Below are 16,301 nucleotides of genomic sequence, written 5' to 3'. Positions count from 1 at the left end.
TTTTTTTCCCCTCAGTGTTTAAGAGTTCTTTAAATATTTAGGATATAAAAGTAGGATATTCATATACATGTTTTTTTTCCCCCCAGAGTTGTAATGGCTGAACCATAATTCTATGCATACTTTTCTTTATGGAAAAATTAATGCCAATTTATAAGAATTGTGGAAGTTCTAGATACAGTCAGGTTGTTGCTTCAGAACATTAGTGCATTCAAATTGGATGCTTGCCGTGTGTCAGACCTTTTGTTAGGAGCCAAGGAGGCATTGTGAAACAAAGCAAGCATGGTGTTTTGTAGATTACAGTTTAGTGGATGAGATTTAAAAAAGAAACTTATAACTGTGCCAAATGTTATGAAGGAGACATAAAGATGTTATGTGATTGATAACAGAGACTTGGTTTAGCCTGGGTGATCACGAATGTTTTAGGACAGCTGTTTTAAGCATTGCAGAGTCAACTGACTTTTTTGGGATTCAAACTTGATTATTAATGTTATTTTCTTTTATTATTAGTGCTTCATTAGAACCATGCACCCAACTGAGCTAATTAGGTACATATAAACAAATTCTAGCATGGTCAAAATGTCAATTAAGATTAGATAGGAGGAGAACAATGAACTAGATAATTTCTAGTTTATTTGGGTTTAGGTAGAACTAATGTTTTCTTTGAACACTATCGTTTTAATCTTATAAAATGTTGGGAGTGAATATAGCATTTTGCTATGTTTACTATCTTGAAGGTTTAGGTTTTTATTAGTTTTTTAGAGATTGATTTTAATCATTCTAAATTGTCTAAATAGGAGTAGTATTTTTTCAATTCAGTGCAATCATTGTTACATGAACTATAGATGAGAAAGTTAACACTAATGCAAAATTTAAACTGAAGCACATAGCATAATCTTGATGATAATGACGTGTTCAAGTGAAGTGTCTTGATAAGCAAGTGAAAAATAGTTGACACTTTATTTGAGATGAAATACACAAACGTGTGTTTATATATGGAAGCATATCTTATTTTACTTCATGGTATATAAAAAAGGAATTTAATAATTTAAAATAATTCCATAGAGAAGATTCTGTCTTTAACTATGATTGTAGAAATATAAATATTTTCTCCTGTGAGGACTGCTGATACATTTTTCAGACTTGGTTTGGTTAATAATAATAATAATATATATCTCCAAATATAGTTTATTATAATTGAGTTAGATGTGTTGAAAGAAATGATCCATAATTTAGTTTTTAATAACTTCCTTTCTGTTGACAGTTACTATGTTTTGAATTGACTTCTAGTTATTATAGTGTTTCATACTGGTCAGTTCCTAAAACAGGCAGAGAGGAAGTACATTTGCTTTTTTCCAGTGTTGGTTGTATTTTAGAGCCGAGAACCCCAGGGAACAAACTGTTATTACTGGTAGATCTAGTAGATATGTGCCCAATGAGCTCTGTTTAGCAGTCTTTGACATTACTCTGAAAGGAAAATGAATTTAATAGGAGTTTTACCTCATCTTTTTTTTTCAGACACTGGCCAAAAGAAGACCCTAGACAAGAAAGATGGGAGACGAATGTCTTTTCAGAAACCTAAAGGCACTATTGAGTATGCTGTAAGTTATTTGCTTTTGAAAAAGCTGATTTATCTTTGCAATAGTCTTATTTTGGACATTCTTTGTTTATACTATAAATAAGACAGGGGTTATTAATTGCCTTATTTTAAAAAATCTGTGCTTCACTTTTGATAACTTTTTTATTAATAATAATACTTGAGTTCTTGATTATATTTTAGGATTTTTTTTCTTGAAGAGAAATTTTATTGTGTGATACAATGATAGTTATTCCAGCAAATTCAGCTTAACATAGATGATAATTTACTGGGAGTCAAAGTTCCTGTGCTCCAATAATTTTTATTAGGTCAGGCTTTTAGGAAAGTAGTTTTTTAAAAATGTGGTCTTAATTATATTCCCGGAAGTGCTAATGATAATGAAAATGGCAGACAGAAGACTTAAAAAATAAGTTGATATTAATATTCCAGAATAACCTCTCACATTAGATTATTTGCAGTGATTTATACCTAAGTATATTTAGCTCTGAAAATGGGGCTTTCTCCTATGTTCTATCCTCAAATCTCCCTGGAGTCAGCTTTTCACGTTTCTGGATACTATGAAAAATTGAAGTGAGAAATTAACTTTAGTCTGTAGTGTACTGCTTCTTTTATTAAATGTATGTATTGTTTATTTAGATAGTGTTAACATGTTCTAAAGCAATTTTTTTAGCTGGGCTCAATTTTGTATTATTTTGTGTTTTTCTAATTGTTTGTGTAATATAACTGTATTAAGAAGGAAATAGCAATTTTAAACAATTTATGCATTTGTGTCATCATGAAGCAGTCTTGATTTGAGTCTTATTTTCCATGAATCCTTAAAATTGAACAAATTTTCAAAACTTTGAGTTATACTTGTTTTCCTATACTGTATAATTGACAATTCGAGATTTTAAGTATTTAAAAAGGTTAGGAACCATGTAGTTTAGGGTAGAATTATATTTACTACTATCAAAAGAATTTCTTCTTAAAGCATGTTATAAACTTAAATTGAGTGTGCTTGTACCCTCTCTGCATGATTGAGAAATTGAGAAAATATGTTCAAACAGTAAAATATTGGGTAATATAATTTAATGTATTCATTAGCGTTTATTATTAAGGCATAAGATTATAGGCATGAGGCATAAGATGTTATCTACACATGTAATCATGTGATTGTGAAGAACTGTAAAAGTTTAGTTAGTTTTAAATTCAGGAGTTTACCATTCTTTTATTGTAATTCAATAGAACTTGCGTTACCTGTAGCAAAATTAAATTCAACTTAAGGGCCATTATTTATAGTGGAAGGTTAATTGAAACTTGAGAGTATTTTTTTCTTAATGTTATGATTGAGCCTTGAGAAATAATCAAGTATTGATCAAAAAGGTTATAAAACATCTTCTAGCACTCTTTGTTTAAACTTTATTTTTTTAATTCTTTGTTATATTCCTTATGCCAAATTCTAAAAGAAAGAAACAAATATGATTGTAAAACTGAGTGAGATATTATTGTCTTATATTCTGTTCTTATTATAATTTGTAAAATCTTCATATAAAACATGATTTTTGTGTTTAGGAAAATATTTCCCTATATTTCTCTTAAAATAAAATATTTACTATCACAAAGTACTCTCAAACTGTCTTTGTTCTAAAATATTTATGATGTAGCTTAAATGTATTTCCAGACCCCCTAAATATAGTATAAATTAGTTTGTATTTTAGGTAGCTTTAAAGTTAAAATCATAATATGTGTGTGTATATATATGCATGCACACATACTGTTTTTAATTGTAAAATCACTTTCAGTAGGAAAAGTAGACCCTGAAAATGCTATACATTATCATTTTCTTCCTAGTTAATGTAATATCCCTATACTTTTCTACTGAAAAATCTTTCTCCAAGGTCACTAATGATTTTTTAATTATCAAACCCAGCAGTCTTTTCTTTGTTGTTGCTTCCTGCTCATTGTTCCTTCTTTGTGGTTTTACTTTTCTTCTTAAGGTCCTTTAATAGTTCTCTCAGGAACTGTGAATGGATAATCAGGCAATGTCTGAAAAGTCTTCATTGCACCCTCATTCCTGGTTGTTGAGCTGTCTGTAGATTATTAGGTTGGCAGTTACTTTCTGTCAGCAGTTTAAGTATATAATCCACTGTCTTATGTCCCTCTGTTGCCTTTTTATTTTTGTTCATTTCTAGGCGGTCTTTATTCTTTTTTTAGATTGTTTTTGAAGTTTCCTCCTTGTCTTTACAGTTCTGCAGTGCCATTATAATAAGTCTAGATTCAGACAAATTTTTATCTTGCTTATCTTGTTTCTTCAGTCTAAGGAATCATATCATTCATAAATTCTGGAAAATAGCCATTATTTCTTTGATTATATCCTCCCCTCCTTTCTCTGTTTGTTTTTGAAACTAATTGTACTACATATGGCTATCATTATGATTCATTGCCCTGGTGTTACTGCTATCATTTTGCCTGTCTCCTTTGTTGGCTGTTCTGCTCTTCTTGATTCCAAATGTGAGTCCTCTCTTGTTTGTTTTCACTTGTCCATTTACATTCCATTACTTGGAGAGCTTAAGAAGTTTACTATATAAATTATGTGGAGTGAGACCCAAACTTTGCTATTCCTACCTTTCTAGATGCTTACGTTTCCTACTATCACTTCATATTTAACAATTTGAGGCAAACCTCATACCAGTTCCTTCTGCATCCTTGCCTAGTGCTCAATTTTCTTATTTCCATTTCCCTTCAGTCTGTTATTCATCCAGGTTAGAATTTTGGGATTCAGCATCAGTTGCTCATTAACATTTGCTCCCCTTATCTACTTCTACTACTACCATCGTCACAACTTCCTTCAATCCGTGAGTGTTTTCTCTTGAGTCTTACTTAAAAATCTTACACGTTCATCTCTTTCTTTACATTTTGATTATCTTAAATCTGATCTACAGCAGTAGTATTACATTGGATCTTCTGCATCCATTCTCTTGTCCCCTTAATACTAGACCTGTTGCCACTAATCTAAGATGCCACTCCAGCCATGTAACTTACTTGCTTTATAAACGTTAATGTTTTTTATTACCTTCATCACCTCATTTAATAGGGTCTTTGTGAGGGTAAAATGTGTAGTAATTAATATGAAAATACTTTGTAAACTTACAGATGTTACTGCAAAATAAATTTGTTTACAGAGAACTTTTACATATATTATCTCAATAAGGTAGATGATATATCATCTTATTGGATAGATGGGGAAGTTTGCACAGAAGGAAGGAAGCACAGATAGATTATTAACCCATGTATTTGGCATAAATTTGGTTTTACAGGACCATTAAAAATATATATATATTCATTGTTTGTTACACCCACATACATATCTACTTTTTCTGACCTTTAAAATCTTCTATAGCCTAATTCTGAATATGCTTTCAATCTCATTCTTTTTAGTTTCTCGCCTTCCTAAAATCCTAAATTCATAAGTATACTCTGGATGGTTTGGGAGGAAGAGATAGTATCCCACAAATGTGTTTTGTACTTTTCTGTCTCCTAACATGTCAGTTCTCTTGTCTTCACTTTGAATGTTCTTTTCTTTCTCTCTGCTTCTCAAAATTCCTACCTCTTCTTCAAAATCTAGCTTTAAATCTTTCCTATAAAGTCTCTCCTGGACAATTTGGAACAAATATGGTGCTCTTTCCATACTCAAAACTTTTATTGCATTTGTTGTTTTATTTAAATTGCTTTTCGTCTTTTATATAAGCGTTTTTGTGTTTCTTATTTTCCAACTAGGTTGTAAATCCCTTGCATACAAATGACTTAGTTGCACTTAATTTTATTCTCTACAGAACTCTCATAATGCCTATGTATAGAGGACTCTAAAGGAATATATTGATTGATCAGATTACTTTTTCCTTCAGGATAATTGGAAAAATCCCATGACTTAAGATTTCTATAAATATGGTCATTACAATATACTGACTATTCAGAAACCAATTACTCAACTTTGGTTCAAATATGTGTTCTAATTTATACATTTAAATACCAGAATATATACATAAAGATCGTTAGAAATAGCGTTTTAAGTTTAATATAGGCATACTTCGCTAAAATGAAATTGTATGTTTCCAGAAGTTGCATAAGTTTTAGAAACTATTTAAAAGAATAGTGTATTGTTTTAAAGCCTTTGTAAAATAAAAATCACTTGTTTGTATTTTGTAAATTATATTTTGTATTTTGAAATTGTTTGAAGTAGAGGCCCACATGTAATTGTGATGTCTTGTGATAAAGCATATACTCTGTATCGTAATAGGTTGAGACCATTTACTAACAAAACACAGAATTTCTCGTTATTTCATCTCCAAAGATGAAAATATCCCTTATTAATCAAATGTAAATTGCTCCATAGACATATTAATGATCATCAAACCTCATAGTTCACTTTTTCTGTTTTAACAGGTTAAAATAATTTATTTTTTCTTTTAAACAGGTTGAATCAAGGGATTCTTTGAATAGTATAGCCCTGAAATTTGATACAACGCCCAACGAACTTGTTCAGTTAAATAAGTTATTCTCCCGAGCAGTTGTTACTGGACAGGTATATATGTTTTTTAATGCATTGGTGTTTAGAATCATTAAGTAGCAAGACAGAAAGTATGCATTGCAGTATAGGTAACAATATAGAAAACTTAAGAAGAATGGTTTTTCTGCATGCTTTGAACAAATCATATTGCCTCTAGAAGAGAAAATTAACTGTCACTTATATCCACATGAATTTTTATTTTTTTCTTTTCTTTCTTTCTTTTTTTTATGAGGAAGATTGGCCCTGAGCTAACATCTGCTTCCAATCCTACCCTTTTTGCTTGAGAAAGATTGTTGCTGAGCTAATATCTTTGCCAATCTTACTCTATTTTATATGTGGGATGCTGCCACAGCATGGCTTGATGAGTGATGTGTAGGTCCATGCCCAGGATCCAAACCGGTGAACCCAAGGCCCCTGAAGCAGAGCACGCAAGCTTAACCATTATGCCATGGGGCCGGCCCCAATCCAAATTTTTCTTAATACATATTGAAAATAATTGTGTATTGTCTTTTCAAATACAGTTTTAAAGAGCTTTTTAAAATATTCAAAGCAGTACATGATAGATAAAATTAATTTTTAGAGGTAAGTTATCGTATCTCAGACTTCCACGTTCCTTTTCTAGAAGCAACCACAGTTATCACTTTGTATCCCCTTCCAGAAATATTCTAGCCTTTTTTTTTAAATTTAATTTTGATTCTTGGAAAATGTTCTACTTAAGCACAACTTGATCTCAGACTTTCTCATGTGTGTATAGTGTAGCACTGTATTGATAGAAATTATTGCTTAGGCACAATAAGCTTCAGGCTGTTTCTGCTCTTTTGCTGTTGTAAACATTACTGTAGGGAACACTGTTGTACATATCTCTTTTTCTTTATATGCAGGTATTTCTGTAAAGTCCTAGAAGTAAATTTGCTGAGTTAAAGGATATGTGCATTTTAGATTTTGCTAGCTATTGCCAGATTGTCCTATACGAGGAACACCCACAGTGTATGAGAATTATTTTTTTCCCACCCTTCCCTGACAGTATGTATTATCCAGTATATATTATCCAACTTGTCTAAATTGAATTTAAATGTCTTTTTCTTACTTTGTTAGAATTATTATGGTGAGAAATATTCTTTTAATTTGAAGATTTTTATTTTTTCTATTTATTGCTGAAGGTCTTTGTTAATGGTACTTGTGTATAGAACACCATCTGTTTAATATTTCAGTTTTACTGAATCCTGTGTGAACGTTTTCTTACAGGTTTTATATGTTCCTGATCCTGAATATGTCTCCAGTGTTGAGAGCTCTCCATCTCTAAGCCCCATAAGTCCTCTGTCACCAACATCGTCTGAGGCTGAATTTGATAAGACCACTGTACGTATCCTTGCTTTTCAAAGATAGCTTGAAGAAATCTCACTGTATATGTATATATCATCATGGTTTTTTTATCCTACTTTTACTATGGTTAGAAAGAAATTTTTTACTTTTTATTTTGTTACTTAAATTTGTAAATCCCAGTTTTTAGAGTGAAGCATTCTCATTTAAACCAGGCAGCTTCAATTGACTTACTATTGGTGTTGGTGGTTATCGAAAGATATTCATCAACTTTCTCTTATAAATAATGTATTAACTAAAGAAGAGTTTTATCTAACAAACTTGAAAGTATCATGATATGAAGTCCATGTTCAATGTGATTTTTATTTTAGTTTCTGTGAATATTTATATAGTACTTAGAACTGAGTTCATCTTTGATACACTGCCTTTTAAAAAATAATTTGTCATCATCTTAGTCATTCTTCTGAATATTAATTTTGAGTAATTAATAGTGGATTAATTTATCTAACATTTTTAAGGAATGAAAACATTCTCTATAAGTTACATTTTACAAATGAATTTCAAAGAACCATACTTTCTTGAATTATTTTCATTAAAAAATCTCTGAAAGGAGTTACATTTTTTGTGCCTTTTCTGTATAAATTAATAATTATCATTTCCTGTTTTCATAATGACCTAACAATTGTGTTTACATATGAAAGGCTATTTCTCCATTAAATGGCTAGACTCCTGTGGGATTCTTCTATGTTGCTCTGCTGACTTTAGGAGACATCCTTTTTTTCTCTGCCCCGGTTTGCACTCACAGTTTAGAATATCACATAGCACACTGGTAACAAAGCACAAAGTATTAATATTAATTTGCCTACAAATTATTAGGCATTATTAGTTTCTAAACTCTAGTATTTAGACTAGTTCCACTTTTTTTGTGAAGTACATATTATTGATAACTATTTTTCTTCTTGCCCGAGGATTTTTTTCTGTGTATTTGTGTATGTATTTGTGTGTTTGTGTGTATGAGAGAGAGAGAGAGCCAAGTGGGGTCTTTTTCAAATGTTTATTTGTTGGATATCTTATCTGTATAAATGTGACAATGCTGTACTTTAGAATGCAGTCACGTGAAAGGAATATATTACATTTATCCTCATCATTGATGACAAATGATGTCAGGTTCTAATGATAGGTATTGCTGGACCAAATGATGCAAGAATACCTTTTTGAACATGGCCATGCCATTTTCCATGGGACTTACGAAGAGATGTACTCCTAAGAGGCAACGATAAAGGAGAGCAGTATAGCCTTAGGTTAATTTAGCTGTGTTTCAAACCCTAAAGGAGAATTAAAAGCTAGACTGTAGCATTTTGCCTGACTAGAAACCTGTGGAGCCCTTTCTTTCCTTGAGCTTTAACCCAAGTTTGCCTACCAACTGGCTTTATTGAAAGATCAAAGAGAAGAGAGTGCTGAAGCTCCAAGGAAGCAACAAGGCCAGGCCTCCTCCTATGTGAAAATATTCTCTTCTTCACTTTTGCCATATTGGTGAAAGAGAAGGAGAGAATAAAGCAGCCACATGAATGACCTTTTAACCTGCAGTGACTCAGCTGCTGTCAAAGATGACCCAGAAAGTATTCTTTAATATAACCAGTCATATGAATAAATTCTTTCTCCCTGAGATGGATCCAGGAAAAAGGTAAGACACCTAAGAACTCTTGAAGTTCCCTCTACCCAGATGATAGCCATCACCTGCTTTCTAATTGTGGGCAGTAGTTAGGAAATAATGACTAAACAGAATGCTATAAACTTTAGTTGTATTTTTTTAAACTTTAGTTGTATTTTTTTTTTTCCTAGAAATATATTCATTACTAGACTCCAAGATAATAGCCCTATATAACTCTCTACATATCTCAAGTGCTTCTATCTCTGTATTGCAATTATTGGATTTATGTCTCCTATTCTACCTATAAGTCCCTTAGAAGCAAGCATCTTATGTTTAATTAGATATAATTCATATTTGTATTATATTAATTAAAATAATGTTTATTAGCATTGTCGTTATATGTTTTTCCTCAAAGTTTTCCATTTGTATGTCTATTAGTCACCGATAGGTTTTCTGAATTTTCAGCTTTGTAGTGGCTTACCTGTGAGGCTAAAATTTCATATTCCTGGGTTTTTTAGCATAAAGGATTGCAGTGGTTTTTTAAATAATTTATTTTTACATAAAAATATTATCTTCGAGATTTCCAGGGTCAAACAATTTTTTCCGTGTTTTTTCTTCACATATTAGTGAGGAAACATAGAAGGAGGTAAAACCAAAGTGAGAGTAGATAAATGATAAATTGCTAAAATTTACTATGTGTCAGTTATAATTCTAAGCACTTTAAAAGTAGTATTATTTAGGCTTAATGTCAAACTTATGAGAGAAGCACTTGGCCTGGCTGTCTTTGTTTTCCCCTCTAGATCCGTTCTACACCCTTCTCTCTCCTCCTTTGGGCAATAGACATTAACTGGCTCCCTTGACCTTTTGCTTCTGTTGGTTTTTGCCTTGCAAGAGCATTGGCAGAAGATCAGAGGAAATGAGGAAGCAGGGGCATATTTATTGAGCTAGCTCCCTCCCTACAAGGTCACCCCAGAGTGGCTACATTCTTCAACGTCTCACCTCCTGTCAGACAACCCTTTCCACAGAACCCTGTCTGTCTCTAGGTTTAGGCATCTGCTTCTCCTCCTTACCTCTGTAGGCCTACGCATGATAATGAAGCCTCTGTTGCTGTTTGCCCTAGATTTTCAGATACAGTGCATACTTTTGTAAATATTTCTATTATTAAACTCTCTTAGAATTATTCAATTTCGTGTGCCCTCTGTTTCTTCCAGTACCTGACCAATACAGTATTTAGTTTATAGACGAGGAAACTGAGGGAAAGAGATTAAGTAATTTGTGTTTAAGATCATGCAGTTAGCTGGCAGTTGAGTTAGAATTCCAACCCAAGTAGTCTGGGTCCAGAGCCTATGTTCTTTATTACCACTTCATAGCTGGAGACTTATAACTCAAACATTACTACTGCTCAATAAATAAGAGATAAGTAATATTTAATCATTATAAGTAATTGTAGTAATAGCTGCCACCTTGCACTATCATCTTCTTGTAAGACTCTTTAAATCTAACATTTTATAAATATAGAACCCTTTTGTTTGTTTGTTTTACCTCCTTTGGTTTCTCCTCTCTGCACCTTAAAAATTCTCATAATAATGCCATTTTGGGTGAAAACTACTAGTGTGATATCTTCAGGATGAAATTCAGAGGAAAACTGTTTAAAATAAGTAATGTGGAAAAACGAAATAATTTGAAATAGTTTTTATTTATGCTTATTATGTTAATGTACTCCAATGAAGGATGTTGTATTCTCTTTAAGATCTTCAGTATACTCTATCTAATAAATCTAAAAGATCATAAGAAAAGTAGAATACTTATAACAATTGGATTGCATATATGGTGGTAAGAAAATATAATTTTGGAAAAATACTATTAAGAGTCTTTGCAGTGCATAGAAGGTCTTACAGAAGGAAAATATATAAAGTAGCAATAGAGCTTGGGCACACGAAAAGGATCTTTTTAAGCATAGTCTGCGATAATGCTGCTATAGCTACTATTATACTTAAAAAGAGAGGAAACTAAGGCATAGAGAGGAGAATGAGCAATTTACACATGATCACATAGTTAATGAGTGATAGTGCTGAGGTTTAAACCCTGATAGTCTATGTCCAGATTGTGTTGTGTTCTTAACCACTTTTTGAACTGCCTCATTGATGAAATGGTGAGGACTAGCAGTACAGATTCTCTGTGACATACAACCTAAAAATATGTCACAAATTATGAAAAGTAGAAAGTTTGTAATAAAGAACTGTGTGTAAGTAATGTAGGAAATTTTTGCTTCACCAAAGCAAAAATAAAAGTATAGCAGATAATTCAGAAATATTATTTAAAATGACTAAAAGGTGATCAAAAGCATTGCTTTTCTTTTACCCCCAGCATTTCAGATTCTCTGGACTTTTTAATATGTTGTTCTTCTCTTTATATAACTTAAAAAAGTATTAGTTGCCTATATTAGTTTCCTGGGGCTACCATAATAAAGGATCACAAAATGGGTGGATTTAAACCAGAAATTTATCTCACGGCTCTGAAGGCTAGAAGTCTGGAATCAAGCTGTTGGCCCCAAGGAATCCTTCCTTGCCTCTTCTGGCTTCTGGTGTTTGCCTGCAATCCTTGGCATTCCTTAGCTTGTTAGATCACTCCAGTTTCTGCCTTTGTAGTCACAAGGCTTTCTCTCTGTGTTGTGTCTTCACGTAGTGGTCTTCTCTTCATATAAGGAAACCAGTTATTTGGATTAAAGGGCCACCCTACTCCTCCTGTATGACCTTAGCTTAACTAATTTCATCTGTAGAAACCCTATTTCCAAATAAGGTCACGTTCTGAGGTACTTGGGGTTAGGACTTCAGCATATCTTCTTGAGTGACACAACCCATAACATTGCCTGTTATAAAATTACAAGAAAATTACAAAATTTATTTTATAGAATCTAATTTATATTATAGAATTTCATCTCCTTTATTTTCTAAGAAAAAGGGAACTTTAGAAGATTTTCTAGCTCTAGTCAAATAAGATTTTTTTAAAAGACATTCAGTGAATTTTTTTTCATTTATAGTTGAGAAGATATATAGAAGAGTGAAGTTAATTTCTTACAGAGGTTTGAGTGGCTTGGGAATATTTGTGAAATCTAGTAAAATAAACCCCTCTATTTTAATCCTACTAATCACATAATTCATTGACGTCTTGAAGTTATATACCAGTATACCTGAAAACAGACATTAATTATGATAGCAGACATAGAAGACGTTAAAACAAATTTTAGTTAGAAATATCAGGAAAGTTTGAAGAAGTTAAATATTGAATATGTTTCAAGAATTGTCCTCACATATACCATCCTTCAACTAGTCACAAATATGCGTCTTTCCCTCCTTCCCTACCTCTCCTCCTCTTTCTCTCTCTCTCTCTATAATATTATATATTTAAACTTAAGTTCAAAATCACTGAATTATATAGTATATAAAATATATTTGTTATATGTAATAAATGTCATAATTTTAACTTTCATGCTTTTAAACTAAAACTTTAATATATAAATATATATACTTTATAATGAACATAAGCTTATGTATTACATATTATAATAAAGTTAAATAACTCTAAATACATATATAAATAATACGTAAATTATATATGATATATCTATATATATAGTTGCTGTATATAGCATCAAAGCTAAATTATAGCATCTATATATTAGATAATTTAGTTTTGGTGCTTTTAAACTTAATTTAAATATTAGCAATTTATTAGGAAAATGTAATTTTTTAATATGTACTTTTTAGATGACGTTCTAATCAGACCTTCGTATTCTCAGAACAGAATTTTTTGGTTAATATGTGAAAAAATAGGACTTTGTTGTAAAGCTTTGTATTTATGTAGATTTTAGGAAAGCACTTCTTTATATAGAAAAAATCCCTATGTTTGTAACATTACTAATAAGAAATGGTTAACTTACTGAGTGAGAGTTTTCTTCTAGGTTCTAAATGGGAGCATCATTTCCATAACTAGAATTTAAAAATTGATCCCACCTTAGTTTTTAACCTAGCTGCTAAAAATCTCAATCAGATCCAAAGTCCTAAGTACAACACTTAAATTGTAGTTTAGTTTTCCTTCACTCTGATAGTTTTATTTTTTATTTGTATCTTATTTTATTCTGGAGGTTGGTTTTAAGAACCTCAAATTCTTGGTCTTAAGAAGTGAAATTTAAATAAATTCTGAGAGGGGGTTAAACATAATAATTTATAGGAGGTACATGGCACCTATCATATCTACTGGGTTGAATAAAGAAATACATGTTTCTTTAAAAGTAAATATTTTCTTCTAAATTATATATGTATGAAATAAATATAAATGTTGGTATTTCTGTCCCTGTATGATTTTTCCTCCTCAAACTTCCTATGCCTTACCTATGTGTTATCAGAGAACATTTCTACATATTTTCAGTCACAAAGGGGCAAAAGCTTTATAAAGCCAAGGCAAGATGGGAGGAAAGTTTAGAGTTGCTAATTAGTTTATGATAATTATTTATAAGAATATTATACAAATCATATTGTATAACATTTAGTCATATTGTACAAAAAAAGATGAGTCAACCTTTTTAGGTCATTTATCCTAGCAATGCTTTTGCTTTTGCACGTTTGAACATTTGGGGCAATAATTGAGGCTTGATAGATATTTATACTTCCGTATTTTTAAGGACCTTTCCATCCATAGTGGCTAAAAACAAAATTGCACAAAGGAGCTTCAGAAAGCACTCAAATGAGCTTCAAAATCACTGCATTAATAATCAGAATCCTAAATACCAGTCAAAACCAGCGACACAGAGATACTGATACTTTGGGTAATGTACATGTATGTAAGTTATAATGAGATCTGATTACGATTCCTCTGAACACCTTTGGTCTTTTTTTAAAAGATTTACTCTTTTGTGCTATATTTTTAGCATTTACTAGGCTAATCTCATGTATTCTTTTTAATAGGATTACATTGACAAATAGGGATTGCTATAGTTACTGAGTAGTAGAGTTTGGGACTTTGAGGGGACCTCAGAGATCATGTTGTTCAGTGAGGTATATCTTCATTTAAGGAAAGCATTTGACATTGTACCTTGACACTTTTTGAGAATAATATGGTTATATAGTAGATAATGTTGTCACCTGGATGTGGAAGTAACTGAACAGTCATACACAAACTTTGTTGATAACTTTGTGCCAGCTTGCAGGAGGCCTTCCAATGGCCTTGCATTGGCTTTTTTTCCCTCTGGACATTTATAATAGTTTACAAGAATATTTGAAAGGAAGGGGGGATGGTATTGCAGTTAAGCCCACCAGTTCATTTGATTGGCAACATGGGTTCATATAACACATAAACATAACAAGTATTCATAAATATCTATTAATATTTTATTAATATGTAATTATCTATGTTAAATGGATTTATATATGATGCAAAACTCTTAGATGTAGTAACTATCAGAGACAACAGAATGAGTGTGAAGCTATTAATTAATTTGCATAATAAAATGAATAGATTGAGGAGAACTTTGTTAATAAATATTATTGAACAGCATCATGCAACTGTTAAAATCTAATTCCATTTTAGGTTTTTAAGAATATAATCATAGTATATTAAATATAGTTGTTTACAGTATTTTACATTGGTCTGTCCTTTCTTCAAAAAGTATCTGTTGAGTGTCTGCCCAAGTGCTAAGGATTCAGCCCCATGTTTATGAGGGTTAGAGGAAATTTAGAAACGAAGTCTAAAAATTCTGTCCTCATGTAGGTTTAAGGATATAGATCCATTTGTAAGAGTAGAATAAGGTATGTTAAAATTTGATAGCCCTTTTCAAGTATCAAAGTCTATGAGAATGAAGAGGAGCCAGCCTTGTTTATTATTTAAAAAGACCAAATCAGAACTATTAATTATTAGTTACAAAGTGGCAGATATTAGCTCAAAGCTATGAATAACCTTGCTCCTATGAAAACTATTTTATAAGGCATTGTGCATTTACTCATAAGGTATGAAATGCCTTTGTGGAGGTATTTATTATTTTATTAAGGTCGTATTGGTTTATAACTGTAAATTTCAGGTATACATTATTATATGTCAGCTTCTGTATAGACTGCATTGTATTCACCACCAATATTCCAGTTTTTATCCATCACCATACATATGTGCCCCTTTTGCCCTCCCCACACCCTCTTCCCCTCTGAAAACTACCAATCTGTTCTCTTTATCTATGTGTTTGTTTATCTTCCACATATGGGTGAAGTCGTGTGGTATTTGTCTTTATCTGTCTGACTTATTTAGCTGAGCATAATACCCTCAAGGTCCATCCGTGTTGTCACAAATGGCATGATTTTGTCTTTTTTATGGCTGAGTGGTATTCCATTGTATGTATATATCCCATATTCGTTATCCATTGTAAATAATGCTGCAATGAACATAGGAGTGCATATATGTTTTTGAATTAGTGTTTTCATGTTCTTTGGATAAATACCCAAAAGTGGGATAGCTGGATCATATGGCATTTCTGTTTTTAATTTTTTGAGAAATCTCCATACTGTTTTCCATAGTGGCTGTACCAGTTTGCATTCCCACCAGCGATGTATGAGGGGTTTCCTTTTCTCCATATCCTCTCCAACAGTTGTTATTTCTTGTCTTTTTTGTGAGGAAGATTAGCCCTGAGCTAATGCCTGTGCTACCCTTCCTCTATTTTATGTGAGATGCCACCACAGCGTGACTTAATGAGTGGTGCTAGGTCCACACCTGTGATACAAACCCACAAACTCCTGGGCTTCCTAAGTGGAGCGCTCAAACTTAACCACTATGCCACTGGTCTGGCCCCCTCTTGTCTTTTTAATACTAGCCATTCTGAAGGGTGTGAGGTGGTATCTCGTAATTTTGATTGGCATTTCCCTAGTAATTAGTGATGTTGAACGTCTTTTCATGTACCTGTTGGCTATCTGTATATTTTCTTTGGAAAAATGTCTGTTCAGATCCTCTGCCCATTTTTTGATTAGGTTGTTCTTTGTTTTGTTGTTGAACTATGGAGGTATTTAAAACAAAGACTAAAATGCGTCTGTCTAACTTTCCTTAATTGTACAGAATATTGATGTTGGGGGGGAACTATGAGTTCTAAGAGGTCTGTAAAGTTGGATATAAAAAATTTTAAGTGAAATCTAACTTTTTTGTAAATTAGGAAT

General features: G+C 32.0%; 1 protein-coding gene across 8 annotated transcripts in view; it reads left to right on the top strand.

The window, feature by feature from the left end:
• Positions 1-16,301, top strand: part of OXR1 (oxidation resistance 1) — a 449,619-nt gene that overhangs the window by 381,818 nt on the left and 51,500 nt on the right. For all 8 annotated transcript variants that reach the window (XM_046642007.1, XM_046642001.1, XM_046642004.1 and 5 more), the window contains 3 exons: positions 1,516-1,598; positions 6,048-6,155; positions 7,386-7,499. In XM_046642007.1, coding sequence (XP_046497963.1) covers positions 1,516-1,598; positions 6,048-6,155; positions 7,386-7,499 — 305 coding nt within the window. The remainder of the gene's footprint in view (positions 1-1,515; positions 1,599-6,047; positions 6,156-7,385; positions 7,500-16,301) is intronic.

The sequence above is a fragment of the Equus quagga genome, chromosome 16 (assembly GCF_021613505.1).
Source record: "Equus quagga isolate Etosha38 chromosome 16, UCLA_HA_Equagga_1.0, whole genome shotgun sequence".
Lineage (NCBI taxonomy): Eukaryota > Metazoa > Chordata > Mammalia > Perissodactyla > Equidae > Equus > Equus quagga.
The sequence above is the reverse complement of the archived record's forward strand: the minus strand, read 5'-3'. Positions and strand labels throughout refer to the sequence as shown.